Here is a 17,661-nt window from a genome sequence, read left to right as displayed (position 1 = left end):
ATCAAACAAATAAAAGTGGAACTACCTATGACCCAGCAGTACCACTCTTTAGCCATTTATCCAGTAAACACTTAAGCACTAATTCAAAGGGCCCTATGCACCCCTATGTTCATAGCTGCATCATTCACAATAGCCAAAGAGTGGAAGCAGCCTAAATGCCCATCAACAGATGACTGGTTAAAGAAGTCACAGGATATATATTCCATGGAATATTATCCTGCAATTGAAAAAGATGGTATTGTGTCCTTTGGGACAAAAATAAATGAAACTGGAAGTGAGTATTGTTAGCAAAGTAAGTAAAGAGATGAAAGACAACTACCAGACAGTTTCACTCATATGTGGAATCTAGAGATCTGATTTACATGAACTTACCAAAAAAAAAAAAAATCCAAACAAAACAGAAGCAGGCAAACTGTAAGGTCTGTGAGAACAATGGTGGTTCTCTTTGGGCGTTGGGAAGGTGAGGACACAGAACTTTGGTGTTGGGTGTGGCGTGGAACTAGTATACATTGTCATCTTACAATCTTGTAACAAACTATTAATAACAAATTTAAAAAATAGTTTTAAAAAGACAAGTTGTGCTTAGGGGATTTGGCTTCAGGGATGCCCACTGCCTCTGCTTGGGGTCTCCCTCAGGTTGTTGGTGACAGTGACCATGCAGGGGACTGATCTCGTTCTCCTCTCCCCTCCAGGAAGCCTCCTGTGCCTATGTGCTGATCGTGACCGCCGTGTACTGGGTATCTGAGGCGGTGCCTCTGGGAGCTGCAGCCCTGGTGCCTGCCTTCCTCTACCCGTTCTTTGGAGTCCTCCGCTCCAGCGAGGTCAGACCGCTTGCCCAGCCCCCTGCTCAGGCGCCTGCTCCACCTGTGAAACAGAGTGAATGGAGATTCATTCAGAAAACACAGGAGAAGGGAGTTACTTTCTTTTATTTATTGTATAGAGAGAAATTGAGAGGGGGAGAGGAAGACAGGGAAAAAGAGAGCCACCTGCCCCCCTGCTTCCACTTTCCTTTCCACCACTTGTAAAGCTTTCCCCCTTGCAGGTGGAGACTGGGGGCTTGAGCCCAGGTCCTTGTGCACTGTAGCATGTGTATTCAACCAGGTGCGCCGCCATCCAACCCCCAGAGAAGGGAGATTTTTCTTAGGCTTCTGGAGCAGCCTCTTAGCAATAAGACTTTTTCTTCCTTCCTTCCTTTTTTTCTTTCTGTTTTTATTTGATAGGATAGAAACTGAGAGGGGAAGGGTGACAGAAAAGTAGAGAAAAGACACCTGCAGACCTGCTTCATTGTTCACGAGGCTTCCCCCAATAGGTATAGCAGTATTCCTTTACTGACCCTGAGGTCCTCTTTTTCTGCTAATGAGTCTCCCTCTCTCATATTGGCTCAAAATTCACCTCTTTCAGGAAGTCTTCCTTGATTGATCCCAACCAACTCTCCTTTAACCTGCAACCCTTTAAGACCGCCTTGATTGACACATACAGCTAGGCTACCCTTGGCCTTTCTTGGTCTTTGTGTATGTCCTTTTAGACTCAGCACACCAAAGGTGGAGCTGGACCTTCAAAGTCTTTATAAAGCTGAGCCCACAGAGAATCCATTTTTTATAAGTGGCTTTTGTCCTCACTTTGTCTTCATCTACCTCCTTCTTCCCCCAGCCCCCACCTCACAATCACATGTTCTTCCTCCGTGACGGCTCTCTGCTCAGAATCTGTTCACTCTTCCGTCAGTCCTTCTCAGAAGCTCCAATACACATTGTCCACATGAAGCCCAGACAGTGACTAAGCAACAGGGACAACACTTGAACCTCATGCAAATAGAAAAAAATAAAAGCAAAACACAGCTAGAACCCAAGAGCAAGGTGAAGGAAGTTCATGGGCACCTGCTACCATCTGGACTGTGTCTTCACATCCCTGGGAGCAGACTAGAGTTTCAATGATGGCTGAGGGGCCACATGATGGTGCACCTGGTTAAGCACACGTGTTATAGTGCACAAGGACCTGGGTTCAAGCCCCTGGTCCCCACCTGCAGGGGAGAAGCTTCATGAGTGGTGAAGCAGGGCTGCAGGTGTCTCACTGTCTCTTTCCCTCTCTAGCTCCCCCTCCCCTCTCAATTGTTCTCTGTCTCTATCCAATAATAAATAAATAAATATATTTTAAAAAATCTAATGATGGTTGAGTGGTAGAGGTCTAAAAGAAAGAGAGGAAAGGGGGCTAATACTTAAGTCCCTACTAAGAATCAGGCTCTACATAAATGGTGCCAGGATTCCTACAAAGCAGTTGTTAGCATTTCCTTTCTACAGAAAAACCGAGAGAATTAAGACACTCAGCCAAGATGGCAAAAACGGGAAGACTATAAGCAGGTTTCAGTTCATACCTGTTAGATTTCAGAGTATGCGCTCTCTCTTTCTCTCCCAGAAGAACCATGTGCCATCACGTATTGTGTAGTTTCGTGGTGAGTCACTATCTAGCACTGTGGATCTGTGAAGTGGGAGCAAGGGATGATGAGGCCTGGGCCATAGATCATACAGTTTTTTAAAGAAAAAACTGGCCGTTCCCCTAACTGTTGTAAATGAGCAGACAGACTTTCTACTTGGATGGACTCAAAAGTCTTTGGTTGGTTTGCCTTGGGGGTGTGTGTATGTTGTTGCTCTTTGGAGGGGAGCTGGAATGATTTTGGGGTGACACTGAGTGGTAATAGTAATCTCAGTGTTCCTGGGGCTGGGTGGTAGTGCACTTGCTGAGCACATGTGTTACAATACACAGGGACCAGGTTCAAGCCCCCCCCCAAGTCCTCACCTGCTTTGTGAGAGGTGAAGCAGTGCTGTACATGTCTCTCTTTCTATCTCTCCCTTCCCTTTTGATTTCAATATCTATAGGATCTTACTCAGCCATGAAAAATGGTGAATTCACTTTCTTCACCTCATCTTCTATGTAGCTCAAAGGAGTTATGTGAAGTGGGATAAGCCAGAAAGAGAAGGATGAATACGAGGTGATCATACTCATGGACAGAAGTTGAGAAATAAGAAGAGAAAGGGAAAAATAACAAAGCAGAACTTGCATAGGGTTTGGTGTATTGCACTGAATAAAGGACTCTGGGGAGGGGGATTCAGGTACTGTGTAAGATGTTGGAGGCAGACCTAAGCTGAGGATGAGAATGTTTTGCAGAAAACTAGGAAATTTTACACATGTAACAATGACTGTATTTACTATAAACCATTAATCTCCCACCTCCCTCCCCCACCCAAAAAAAAGATAGGATGCAACAGCCTTTGTAGAGCTTTTATTTCTAGTATTGGATACACTATTGATGAATCCCAAGGTCAGACCAAATAAAAAACTAGTTTGTGGCCTGTCCGACCTCGCCATAATTTATGTCCATTTATACTGTTTACGTACAGCTATACCTTATAAAGGAACACCACCAGTTGCTTTTATTCTTCCTGGTCTAAGCTTTTAGGAGATTTAATATTTCAAAGAACAAGTTATTATTATAAATGTATTAACAATTTGAGCCCACTATTAAAATTCAGTGTGATTACTAGTTTGAAGTTGTTGTTTTTTTCCCTTTCTGTTGCCCTTGTTGTTTTTAACATTGTTGTTACTGAAGTCATTGTTGCCAGATAGGACAGAGAGAAATGGAGAGAGGAGGGGAAGACAGAGAGGGGGAGAGAACAATAGACACCTGCAGACCTACTTCACCGCTTGTGAAGCGACTCCCCTGCTGGTGGGGAGCCGGGGCTCGAACCGGGATCCTTATGCCAGTCCTTGAGTTTCGCACCATGTGCGCTTAACTGGCTGTGCTACAGCCCTACCCCCGAAGTTTGAAGTTTTAAGTGCTTGGACTGAAGGAACATATATTCAGAACTATGGTCTATGCAACAAAAAGTTTTGAGAATTTGATCCATTTTTCCCCTCTTATAAATTGAATAGTAATTTGTGAGACAGTAAGTTAATAGGTGTGTATATTAACAACATTCTCACCACCAAAAGTCCGTATCCCATTCCACTACCCCCCTACACACACACACACACACACACACACACACCAGTGAAGCTGAACTGCTACCCTCACCCTCCACCCAGAGATTTTTACGTTGGTGCCCTACTCCAAACTCAGTCCGATTCTGCTTTGAGTTTCCCTTTTTGAAGAACTGGGTCTTGTGTAACCTTTAAGAGTAAGCTAACCAGCCGTCTGGGAAGTGGTACTATGTATAAAGTGTTAGACTCACAAACATGAAGTCTCAAGTTTATTCTCTGATGGCATTTGTACCAGAGTGATATCTGGTTCTCTTTTTCTCTCTCCTCATATCTCTCTCATTAATAAATAAACAAAATATTTTTAAATAGAGTGAGCTATTATTAACTAAGAGATATATCTTTGCATGTCTCCACAGGCAGCTCAAAAACCAATTCCACTCCTTAGCCTCAAAGTAGGTGATCTCTCTCTCTCCCTCTCCCTCTCCCTCTCCCTCTCCCTCTCCCTCTCCTTCTCTCTCTCCCTGCCTCCCTCCCTCACTCCCTCCCCTCAGCCCCTTCCACAGTAGAACTGTGGCCATGCAACCATTCAGCCCAGAACCCAGCCTTGGCAGATACAGGAAGACCAAACCTCTAAGGAATGTTCTAGAAAGGCAGGGCTTTGCAAGGGTAACATGATTTCTTGAGGAGAGGAAGGCTGTCCAGTGAGGGAGATGGGGGGGGGGCGCACGTTGTTGCTGGAACCCAAGTGATTCCTAAACAGGAAACAGGGGCGCAGCCAAAGGTCAAGTTATATCATCTGGGTGAAATATTCAGCCCCATCTGTCAGATAATGTAGCTTTGGCAGCGGATGACACTGAACTACAAGTTCATCCAAGTATGGTCTGTTTTCACTGGTTTTCTGAGCTCAGATCAAAAAACGCTAGTGAGGGAGAGGTGATGGGTTACAATTCTTTGTGAGCTGCAGACAGAAAATACTGCCTACTGTCAACACACAGCTTGGGCCATGGATGTTGGGAAGAAACTAGCTAGAGGTCCTCCAGCGCAGCCCTCCTTCCCTTCGCACACGAATCATCTCCTTACCATTCCCAAAGTTCACCAGGTGCCCAGGCCATTCTTCCATCTGGGAAGTTTCTTCCAGTTCTTCTCCTCTTTACATCCAACATATTAACCCTTGGCTAATAGTGTCACTCCCTCCCCGAAAGCCAACATGATATCTTTATTCTTTAAATAGCACAGGAGAGGGATAGAGAATGGGAAAGCTATCAGGGGAGGGGGTGGGATATGGAGATTGGGTGGTGGGAATTGTGTGGAACTGTACCCCTCCTACCCTATGGTTTTATTAATTAATCCTTTCTTAAATAAAAAAGAAAATAAATAAAAATAAAAAATAAATAGCACAGGAGAGACACTAGATGTAAACCCCCTGTAAGCATGTCTTCTCTCCACTAAGATGCTTGTCTTCTGGGCTTTGCAATGTCCCACGACCTGGCTGATGCCCAGGTCATCCCTCTGGAACCTTCTATTTCATATAAAGGAAGGCGTGAACATGTATAGGATGAGGGTAACTATGGGACAGTGGCCTTTGTCCCTCATGGCATTCACTCAACTGTTACAAGAAAGAAAGAAAGAAAGAAAGAAAGAAAGAAAGAAAGAAAGAAAGAAAGAAAGAAAGGAAGAAAGAAAGAAAGAGACAGAAAGAAGAAATGTTTTTCCGAGCCCTGTTTCTAACATGTGCAAAGATAATGTGATAATGGGTAGCCTAAAGGTAACAAGAATGAAAGACAGATAACTTTCAACCCCTTGAATTTCATAGCTGATGCTTCTGAGTTGCTCATTACTGGCAGATGTCGCACATAGATGGTTCACTTTGATGACAATGGCTACTGATTAGCAGGTGTTCGCAGCAACTGTGTATTTACCCTGTGCTAAGCTTCGATGCCTTCTCTGCAGGATGCAGGTGGAGATAGGTGAGCACGGAACCGACCCATCTCCCAACAGAGAGAAGGGGAAAGCACAGAGAAAAGCCACATATAAAAATGTTTCATTTTCTATCAGAGCAGAGGATTCACACATTCCCCATGAGTGAATGTTCTAGATAACCTCTCTAAGTCATCTTCTTCGGTATCCAAATTTATGTGGACCAAGACCTTGTAATTTCCCTGATTTTTAAGATTTACTTTACTTTTTTTTTTTGCCATCAAGTTTGCTTCTGGTGGCAATTTTTTCCAATTTTTTTCCTTCTAATTTTTATTAGATAGGACAGAGATAGGATGAGAAGATAGAGAGACACCCGCAGACTTGCTTCATGGTTCATGAAGCGGACGCCCTGCAGGTGGGAAGAGTGGGCTCAAACACAGATTCTTGGTAATAAAACCAGGTGCACCACCACCTGCCCCCCCCACCTTTTTTTTTTTTTAACCAGAGCATTGCTCTTCCTGACTTATGGTGGTTGGAGGAATTGAACCAGAAACTTTGAAGCCTCAAGCATGAGAGTCTCTTTGCATAACCATTATGCTATCTAACCCCACCCAGGCTTATTGTACTTCTTACATGAGAGATAAGAGAAAGACAGACAGAGAGTGTGTCGTGCAATGCCAGGAATCGAACCAGGAACCTCAAACATGCAAAGTCTATACTCTACTACATGATTTCCCTAACTGTAATTTTGCAAAAACAGAAGTTGTTCAACATAAACTAAGTTTTTCACTGGCACCATCAATATTTTTCAGAGAGAAAAGTTCTCGGGCTAGCAAAATAGCTCACTTGGACAGAGTGCTGATTTGCCATGTGTGTGACCAGGTTCAAGCCTGGCCCCCACCATACTGGAAGAAGCTTCAGTACTATGGTATCCCTTCTCTCTCTGTCTCTCTCTCTGTCTGTGTGTGTGTGTGTGTGTGTGTCTTTACCTGAAAAAGTCATCCTGAAGTCTCACAGATGACCAAAAAATAATAGAGGGCAAGTTTTGATGTACTTGGTTAAATGCACATGTTACTATGTTCAGGGACCCAGGTTCAAGCCCCTGCTCCCCACCAAAGGATGCTTCATAAGCAGTAAAGCAGGTCTGCAGGTGTCTTTCTTCTCCTTCTTCTTCTTCTTCTTCTTCTTCTCCTCCTCCTCCTCCTCCTCCTCCTCCTCCTCCTCCTTCTTCTTCTTCTCCTTCTCCTTCTCCTTTTTTTTTTTTAACCCGGTGGTGGGGGTTTGAATCTGGGACTTTGGAGCCTCAGGCATGAGAGTCTTTTTGCATAACCATAACCACTATGCTATCTACCCTGCGTGCTCTCTGTCTCCCCTCCTCCTCCTCCTTTCTATCTCCCCTTCCCCTCTCAATTTCTCTCTGTCTTATCAAGTAAAATAGAAAGAAAAGGAAAAAAATGTTGGTGGATTTGTAGTGATAACCCTAGTGGCAAAATACTACTGCTAATAATAATAATAATTATCAATTATAGGAGCCAGTATGGGCTGAATCCTAGCACAGTTGAGTCAACTGAGTGCTGGCTGAACAGCTAAACTTAAAGAATCTTAAGGAGCCAGGTGGCGGTGCACCAGGATAAGCACACACATTACACTGTGCAAGGACCCAGGTTCAAACCCCTAGTCCCCACCTGCAGGGCAAAGGCCTTACAAGAGGTAAAGCAGTGCTGCAGGTGTTTCTATGCCTTCCTCTCTATCTCCTCCCTCCTCTCCCACTTTTTCTCTATCTCTATCCAATAATAAATAAATAAGACTTTTTTTAAAAGAAAAAAAGAATCTTGAGTAATAAATTGGCATTAGACTAGAGAGAAAGAGAGAGCACAACGTGAAACAGAAAAGACGTGTTGTCACATTTGCAGATGGTTTCCAGCTGGGCAGGCTGACTAATGTACAATAACAGAATCAGTGTTGATGCGAGGAGACAGTAGATGGGAACTAACACAATGGAATTTACTGAGGATCAATGTTAGCAGTTTGTGTGATAAAGACCCTGGCTTCTGGCTGACTGTAGATTCAGTCTGAGTCCTCTGTCAGTCTAGCTTGACGGCCAAATTTGTGAGCTTTTGCCATATGCCAGACCTTATGGGAGGTCTGTTACATGCACATGTCACTTAATCCTCATTAAAATGGCTGTTATTTCTCCTCCTCCTCTTTCTTTTATGGCTATTATTTCTACTTTCACTTTATAAAGGAGGCCATTCAAGTTTAGAGAGGTTAAGTAACTTACTCAAAGTCACAAGTAGTGGAGCCAGGACTTGAACTCAGGATGGTATGATCCTAGAGCTTGTACGCTTAATCACTGATCCATATGTGCTGAAATCTTATGCTGAAAAAATAAACATGTGTCCATAATATCAAAGTCTAGAAAAAAAGAGCTTCAGGACCAGATAGCGGCACACATGGTTGAGCCCACACATTACTATATACAGGACCTGGGTTCACTCCCCTCTGGTTCCCATCTGCAGGGTGGAAGCTTCATGAGCAGAGAAACAGTGCTGCAGGGATCTCTCTTTCTTTCTTCCTATCTCTTCATCCCCTCTCTATTTCTCTCTATCTCTATCCAAAATAAGTTTCAAAAAAAGAAAGGAAGGAAGGAAAAGGATAAGAAAGAAAGGAAGGAGGGAAGGAAGGAAGGAAGGAAGGAAGAAAGAAAAGAAAGAAAGAAAGAAAGAAAGAAAGAAAGAAAGAAAGAAAGAAAGAAAGAAAGAAAGAAAGAAAGGAGCTTGTTTGGAAGTTGGCATCCAAGACGCCAAAATTCTGGAGTGTGAGTGACATGGAGAATGAGGCAAATGCCCAGGAAGGGCACCTCAGACTGAAAGGATCAAGCCAGAGTAAAGAATCAAAGCACCATCAGGGAGCCCCGCTCTCTGTGGGCTGGCTTCTTGGACCTGGTGATCCTGTCCAAGGAAGTACAAGCCAGAGGACCCTCGCAGGGCCCTTAGAGGTAGACTCTGTGCCTTGGCATAGAGCCTTGTGGCTTTAGGATCCTCTGCTCTCCTGAGAACATCTGGCTACTGTTTCCCTTTGCTGGTGTAGAACTCACTTACATACAGATGCATACGTGACACATATAAGACAATACATAAACATCTGGGAGAGGCTCACCAGAACTTCTCTGGGGCTTTGTGATATCATTATCCCACCGGTCTTTTTTTTTTTTTGTAATCTTTATTTATTTATTGGGTAGAGACAGCCAGAAATCAAGAGGGAAGGGGATGATAGAGAGGGAGAGAGAGAGAGACACCTGCAGCACTGCTCCACCACTTGCAAAGCTTTCTCCCTGCAGGTGGGGACTGGAGGCTTGAACTCAGGTCCTTGCGCATTATAATGTGTGCGCTTAACCAGGTGCGCCACCACCCGTCCCCAACTTTTTTTTTTTAATATTCTTATTTTATTTATGTATAAGATAGAGATAGAGAGGAGCAGGTGGAAGAAGAGGGAAAATGAGAGAGAGAGTGTGTGTGTGTGAGAGAGAGAGAGACCTGTGACATTGTTTGACTGCTCAAGAAGCTTACTCCTGCAGCTGGAGAATAGGGGGTTTGAAGCTGGGTGCTAGAACGTGGTAACGTGTATACTCAACCAGCTGTGCCATCACTCAGACCCTCAAATTCTTTCTTTCTTTCTTTCTTTCTTTCTTTCTTTCTTTCTTTCTATTTATTTGTTTTCCCTTTTTTGTCATTGTTTTTTAGTGTTGTAGTTGACCCTCAAATTCTATCTTTTTTCATCCAGATGGAAGGTGAGAGACAGGGGGAGAGGAAGAGACAGAAAGAGAAACACCGCAGCATCTCTCCACCATTGTGAGGTTTTCCCAATATGTGGTGCCCCCATGTGCTAGCTAGGGGACTCCATCTCTGTGCTTGGTAAAGTGTGTGCTTTCCTAGATAAGCTATTTCCTAGTCCTCTCACTCCTATATTTTACACTTGACTTTAGCCAAGTAGTGAATGAGACATTTATCTTAGGTGTGTTTCTTCTGGTTTTGCCTCAGTGGGACTCTAGTGTCACCAGATCTGTCCTCGAGCCCCTTCTGTTCCTCCAAGCTTGGAACAACCCATGTCCGTCAGCTTAGGTGGGCTGGTCAGAGAAGTGTAGAGCAGTGGTGGGCTGAGGAACTCCTCGGGGGAGGGAGCAGTAGTGCTTGAAGGCAGGACTTGGGAATAGACTCAGGGAGGCCCAGGTCAGGAATGACTTCTGGTGGTGATTACCTTGCTCTGCTCTTTCTCTTCCCTTCACACACACACATACACACACACACACACACACACTCATGCATACTCTTATATGCACACACATAAATATAAACATGCATACACATGTACACTCACACGCATACACACTCACACACATTCATACACATGTACTTACGCAGATTCATTCTCACTCACACTTACATAGTCATACACACAACCAGACACACTCACACATGCACTCACTCATGTACATAAACTTACACGTGTGTTCATACATGCTCACACATGCATCCATTGCGCTCATGTGCACACACATTCACACTCATGCAACTTTCACACGTACTCATTCACATACACATAGATACACACTCACAATTATATACTTTTAACTTTTTTTAAAAAATATTTTTTATTCCCTTTTGTTGCCCTTGTTTTATTATTGTAGTTATTATTGTTGTTATTGATGTCATCACTGTTGCATAGGACAGAGAGAAATGGAGAGAGGAGGGGAAGACAGAGAGGAGAAAAGATAGACACCTGCAGACCTGCTTCACTGCTTGTGAAGTGACTCCCCTGCAGGTGGGGAGCCAGGGGCTCGATCCGGGATCCTTATGCCAGTCCTTGCACTTTGCACCACATGCGCTTAACCCACTGTGCTACCACCCGACTCCCCACACTCTTTTTTTTTATTTATTTATAAAATGGAAACACTGACAAGACCATAGGATAAGAGGGATACAGTTCCCACCACCAGAACTCCGAATCCCATCCCCTCCCCTTAGAGCTTTCCTATTCTTTAACCCCCTGAGAGTATGGAACCAGGGTCATCATGGGGTGCAAAAGGTGGAAGGTCTGGCTTCTGTAACTGCTTCCCCACTGAACATGGGCATTGGCAGGTCAATCCATACTCCCAGCCTGTCTCTCTCTTTCCCTAGTGGGGCAGGGCTCTGGGGAAGCGGGGCTCCAGGACATATTGGTGGGGTTGTCTGTCCAGGGAAGTCTGGTCGGCATCATGGTAGCATCTGGAACCTGGTGGCCCAGGCAAGACCGAGGCCCTGGTTCAATTATACACTCTTACACATGTAAACACACATTTTCTCTCCTTCTCTCCCTCCCTCTCTCTCTCCTCTCTCTGGCTCTCCCTCTCTCCCTCCTGCTGCCCTGTGACCCAACACCACAGGCCTCCAGCAGAAGCCTCCCTCCAACACTAGCACCTGCCAGGGCGGAGGCAGCTAGGCAGCCCCAGCTGGGCAAACAAAGCAGCCAGTGATGCCGGCGGCCGGCAGATGTCCACAGCCTGCTCCCCTGTGTGCTCCTTTCCCCTCTGACCCGCTGCATTCCTGACCAGCCCCTACACCCAGACTTGCTCTGTTTTCTGAAACCTGTCCTTCTGGCCTCTGCCCACCAAGAAGGCTGGCCCCCTCCATATGGGCCTATGGGGATGCAGGTTGAGCAGCCCAGCCACCTGCCTGAGCCCAGGCTGCTCACCACCCCCAGTCACCAAGATACAGCCCAGCAGTGAGCGCTGCACACAGACCCCACACTGGACAAAAGCCGGGAACCTTTTCAACCCCCTTCCTGTGGGCATAGCTTTTCTGTGCAAACAAGCTACTCCTGGCCACAGCCCCTTTGCCTTGGCTGGCTCTGTACCATCTGGGGCTCTCTGATTTATTTTTCATTTAGTTATTTAGGAAAAAACACTTGTCTTATTTTATTTTAATAAAATAAAATAGAGCACTGTTTAGCTGTGTATACGGTAGTGCCCGGAATTGAGCCCAGGACTTTGGAAGCTCAGGCATGAGAGCCTTTCTGCTTAATGATTATGTCATCTCCGCAACCAATTTTCTTTCTTTGTTATTTAAACCACAGCACTGCTTAACTCTGACACAAGGTGATGCCAGGGATTGAACCAGGGACTTCAGAGCCTTAGGCAGAAGAATCTTTTGCATAGCTATTATGCTATCTCCCTGGCCCTTAGAAGAAAACATTTTTAATAGTGAATCTTGCCATTATTTTTAATTTATTAACTTTTTATTAATTTATTATTTAATTTATTTACTTTTTATTAGAGATAGAGACAGAAATTGAGAGGGAAAGGAGGGACAGAGAAGGAAAGAGAAAGAGAGGCCCCTGCAGCACTGCTTCACCACTTGTGAAGCATCCTTCCTGCCGGTGGGGACTGGAGGCTTGAACCTAGGTCCTTGCAACATGGTGACCTGTGCAATCTCTGTCTTGCCACTTTATGACTGCTAATATGTAGCCTAAGAGCCAACACAGAATCCCAAATATAGGCTTCAAATGCACATTAATTTTTAATTATTACTGATTCAACATTGCTTTACAAAATCATACAATTTCAGAGGTATAACTTCACATTCACATAACTGTACTTGTATGTGTACAGTTCATCACACCTGCTGCCAAATAAAAAAAATTTTTTTTAATTATATAACAAAAGAAAAAGAACACAGCATCACTAGGCTTTGCCCTGCGGTGGTTCCAAGAATCTAACCTGGGGCTTCAGCAAGCAAGCCCTGCACTTCACCTCTCCTCAGGGAGGACCCATCCTCCGGTTCTGCTCTGTCTTCTCATCCATGGGCTTTCCAACACAGTAGACAAAGAGAAAGCACAGAGCTGTTTCCCAGACTGGGAGGACTGTGTCCAGAAAGCAAGAAAGGTCCTGGGCTCTCAGCCCAGCATCCTTCAGGCATCCCGGCAGTGTTTCTGCTTCCCACTAGGGGGCAGCATGTACATCCATGGTCAGGGTTCAGAGGACTTCCTGCAGCTCCCTGAGTGAACGCCTCATCTGGCAAAGCACCGAGCTTTCTGCTTCCCAGCAGAATTAGGGACTGTGTCAGTGAGGCCTGGGTTTCTGCAGTTAAAAGTGGTTCCTGTTTCCTCTCTTTGAAGGGAATTTCTTTTTTTTTCCTTCATGTCATTTTTTTAAGTTTTATTTTATTAGTGATTTAATAATGATCAACAATATTATGGGATAAAAGAGGTACGAGTCCCACCACTAGAGTTCTGTATCCCATCCCCTCCATTGGAAGCTTTCTTATTCTTTATCTCTCTGGGAGTATGAACCAAAGCTCTTTATGGGCTGCAGAAGATGGGAGTTCTGGCTTCTGTAATTGCTTCTCCGCTGGACATGGGTGTTAGCAGGTCTATCGATAGATACCTCCAGCCTGTTTCTATCTTTGCCTAGTGGGGCAGGACTCTGGGGAGGTGGGTTCCAGGACACACTGGTGAGGTCATCTTCCCAGAGATGTCAGGTTGATGTCATGGTAGCATCTGCAACTTGGTGGCTGAAAAGCATTGAGATGCAAAACAGAACAAATTGTTAGTAATAATCAGGAACCTAGAGGTAAGAATATCGCAGATGAGATTTGGGGTCTTCCTGTTGGAAGAAGTTAGGAAGTGTATTTTAGGTATATTCCAAGGGGCCCGTGCTTTACTAATTTTTGCCTGGGTCTGATTCACTTCAATTTTTAAAAACTTTCTTTTTAATCTTTCTTATTATCTTTATCTATTTATTAGACAGAGGCAGTCAGAAATTGAGAGGAAGGGGTGATGGAGAGGAAGAGAGACAGAAAGACACCTGCCGACCTACTTCAGCACTCATGAAGCTTTCCCCCTGCAGATGGGGACCAGGGACTTGAACCCAGGTCCTTGTGCATTGTAACATTTGCACTCAGCCAGGTGCATCAACACCTCCTTTTTAATTTCTGTTTATTTCTTTACTTATGTGATAGGACAGAGGGAAATTGAGAGGGGAAGTAGAGATAGAAAGGGAGAGACAGAGAGACACCTGCTTCACCACTCATGAAGCTCCCCCCACCCCGGCAGGTTGGGACCAGAGGCTTGATCCTAGATCCTTGCACGTTGTAACATATGCTCTCAGATAGGTGCATGTGCCACTGCCTAGCCCTGAAGAGAATTTCTAATTAGGTGTTAGACTTTTTTTTCTTACTCTTTTTTTCTGTTTTGTTGTGGCTGCACTGTTGGGAGCAATTCTCATGTATATGATAAGTACTTATAGAGCACCATCTTCCTTCAATGCAGTGATGACCAAGCTCAGACCTGGTCACACACATGACAAAACAGCTATTTCACTAGCCCTAGAGAGCATCTTCTTTTTTATATATATATTTATTTTAGTGAATGAGAAAAACAGAGAGAAAGATAATGATGAGGGAGACATCAGAGCCCTGCTCACCTCTGGATAATGGTGGAGCTGGGGATTGAACCTGGGAGCTCAGAGCCTCAGGCATGCAAGTCTTTTTACAGAACCATTATGCCATCTCACCAGCCCCTTCTTCTGCATATCACCACATACACTAAAATTTAAGAACTACAGAGACTTCTGCAGCCTACACTCTAATTGAGAGGCAAGAGAGCAAGAGAGACATCCACAAAAAAAAAAAAAAAAACAGGCATGAAACAGCAACATTCATATGCAAAATGACTGACACCCACAAGGAATTTTCTAGATCCAGAGGCGAGAGTCCCAAGGAAGCCCCTCTGGAGGGCACCAAGCCTGAACTGGGCCAGAAGTCCCATCCATGTGTGCAAGCAAAGATAAGTGAGGAGATGGGTGAACAGTTAGTTGCAAAGGTCGGAGCTGCCTGTGCACAGGGCAGGGTGGGTCCCAGGCCGGTGCTGGCAGTGATGGTGACCTCGCTGGCCTCCGCAGGTGGCAGCAGAATACTTCAAGAACACTACACTGCTGCTGGTGGGCGTCATCTGCGTGGCAGCCGCTGTGGAGAAATGGAACCTGCACAAACGCATTGCTCTGCGCATGGTCATAATGGCCGGAGCCAAGCCAGGCATGTGAGTCACACCCAGGGGACCCCTGAGGGTATGGGGCAGGGCTGGGGGGGGGGGGATGGTGTCCACTTCAGAATATTTTTTCTCCTTAAAGGGATGATCCCATCAAGGGGCTTTGGGGCTCCCACCTCTGTCTCCACTCTGAAGTCCTGTGACCATAAAATAGAGAGTTGAGTGTGGGCCCTGAATGTCATCCACAGTCACCATGGAAATGGCTTACTTGAGTCCGCTGTGGCAAGACAGCAGGTGCCCAAACAGAGGTGGCTTATCAGGACTAACAGAGATTGTTTTCAGGTGGCAAGGGGGCAGATTGGACTCATCTGTGGCGTTGAAGTTGCCTCCCCTTCACCTTGAGTCTTTGTTGCCCTTGGTTTAGAAGGTGGACCCAGGGAGTCAGGTGGTAGCGCAGCAGATTAAGCACAGATGGTAAGAAGCACAAGGACCAGTGTAAGGATCCTGGTTCAAGTCCCAGGCTCCCCACCTGCAGTGTAGTTGCTTCACAGGCAGTGAAGCAGGTCTGCAGGTGTCTGTCTTTCTCTCCCCCTCTCTGTCTTCCCTGCCTCTCCATTTCTCTCTGTCCTATCCAACAATGACGACATCAGTAACAACAATAATAACTACAACAATAAAAAAGGGCAACAAAAGGGAATAAATAAATATTTTTTAAAAGGTAGACCCGTTTGATAATGTGACCCTTAGCCAGGTGTCAATGCCTGCAATGCCTGCAACTTTCTTACAACATTTTATGCCAGCTGTTTTCTTTTTCTTTTTAATTTAAGCAATTTTTTTTAATTACCTTTATTTGTTGGATAGAGATTATCAGAAATTGAGAGGGGAGGAGGTGAGAGAGACACCTGCAGCCCTGCTTCACCACTCACAAAGCTTTCCCCTGGTTTTTTTTGTTTGTTTGTGTGTTTGTGTTTTGTTTTGTTTTGTTTCGTTTGGTCTTACCAGAGCACTGCTCAGCTCTGGTTGATGGTGGTTCTGGGAATTGAACTTCGGAGCCTCCACCATTGAACTTTGGAGCCTCAGGCATGAGAGTCTCTTTGCATAACCATTAAGCTATTTACCCTTCGCCCCAAGGCACTGTACAGTTTCTTCGCTCCTGGCTGTCAAGAAAGAAATGTGTCCTTTCCCTCCTTTTCACCTCCAGCCCACCTGGGGGAGGGGGTCGGTTGTGATGTACAGGATAGTCAAAATAGTCCTCTCATTGTCAAAATTTAATTTTATGACACAGACCAGCACACCACTCAGTGTTGGCACGTGCAGTGCCGGGGATCGAACATGGGGTCTCCTGCATGCAAGTCCAGTGCACCACCCATTAGGCCACCTCTGCACCCACAAGACGGGCAGTTTGGTGTTAGCCTCACTCCTGCTCCCCGGGAGAGCTCTTGCCATTGTGGCCTCACCTCCTTCTCGTCTGCAACTTTATTACAACATTTTATGCCAGCTTTTTTTTTTTTAATTTAAACATTTTTTTTAATTATCTTTATTTATTTGTTGGCTAGAGACCGTCAGAAATTGAGAGGGGAGAGGGAAGTAGGGAAAGAGACAGAGAAACCTGCAGCACTGCTTCACCACTCGCAAAGCTCTCCCCCTGCGTGTAGAGACCAAGGGCTCAAACCTGGGTCCTTGTGCATTGTAACGTGTGCTCTCAACCAGCCATTTCTCTCGCCTGTGAGAATGCAATAGTAGGTGTTAGCGAGCATAAATCAAGCCACCATCCACTGTAAGGAAGCAAAGATGTTTATTGACGAATTGCAATCCGGGCCGAGATGGTGACTGGTGTTAGTCTACCAAGCTCGGCCCCGAACAGGGCTCAAACCATACAATTTATAGGAATTCAGACTACACTCAGGGAGGGGGAGCACATCACCTTATCAACCTACATCCAATAACAGGCTATAGCAAACACAAGATCCAATCATTTCAAACTTAGCAAAAGCATGATCCATTCAAAGCAAAGCGCGGGCTAGTTTCAAATATAGTAAGATCACACAACCAATAGAATTCAACCAGGCACATCCTCCTGCCATCGGCTATGACCACCCATCCGGTAGACAGCACACCACAAAGTCTGTTCAAAGGTCCTGATAAGGCTTGTCCCCATGTAGGGTCCTTCGAACAATGGGTGGCCTTCACTGATGAGGTCCTGATAAGGCTTGTCCTCAGGCAGGGTCCTTTGAACAATGGGTGGCCTTAACTGATTAGGTCCTGCTTATTCAAGGGGGAAGGGGCAAGGAATTTTCCACCTCATACTACAAGCAACTCATACTAAAAGCACTTAACAAACAACTGCATAAAAAGGGAATTTCAAGGCTACTGCCTTTTACAGTAGGAATGACAAACTACTCCTTTTCACTCTTAGTCCTTTGGGTGACTACAGTTTATGCCTGGTGGGATGTCCCAGGCTCCCACTTGACAATTGCCTCATTCAGCCTAAGCTACCCCGCTCCCTCGGTCATCAGTTGCCCCTCCACACCCAGCTTCTCAGGGACAAAGGGTGTTTCATCTTGCCAGGATGCCACAAGTCTTTAAAACCTTTCAGAATTTGGACCCCACAGCATCTCCACCTGTCTCTTCTTTCACCCCTGCCTACTCCCCCGTCAGCAGCCTGAATTAAAGCACCATCTAGATGAGGTGCACGCCACGGACATAAATCACAGGAGAATGTGCTGTGCTCGGCTTGTGCAAAGTCACAAT

General features: G+C 45.2%; 1 protein-coding gene across 3 annotated transcripts in view; it reads left to right on the top strand.

Annotated features, from left to right (window-relative positions):
• SLC13A4 (solute carrier family 13 member 4) overlaps window positions 1-17,661 on the top strand; it is a 57,516-nt gene that overhangs the window by 10,798 nt on the left and 29,057 nt on the right. For all 3 annotated transcript variants that reach the window (XM_060196632.1, XM_060196633.1, XM_060196634.1), the window contains exons 2-3: window positions 693-821; window positions 14,825-14,961. In XM_060196632.1, the coding sequence (XP_060052615.1) occupies window positions 693-821; window positions 14,825-14,961 (266 nt within the window). The remainder of the gene's footprint in view (window positions 1-692; window positions 822-14,824; window positions 14,962-17,661) is intronic.

The sequence above is a fragment of the Erinaceus europaeus genome, chromosome 8 (genome assembly GCF_950295315.1).
Source record: "Erinaceus europaeus chromosome 8, mEriEur2.1, whole genome shotgun sequence".
Taxonomy (NCBI): Eukaryota; Metazoa; Chordata; class Mammalia; order Eulipotyphla; family Erinaceidae; genus Erinaceus; species Erinaceus europaeus.
This window is presented reverse-complemented; position numbering and strand designations above follow the sequence as displayed.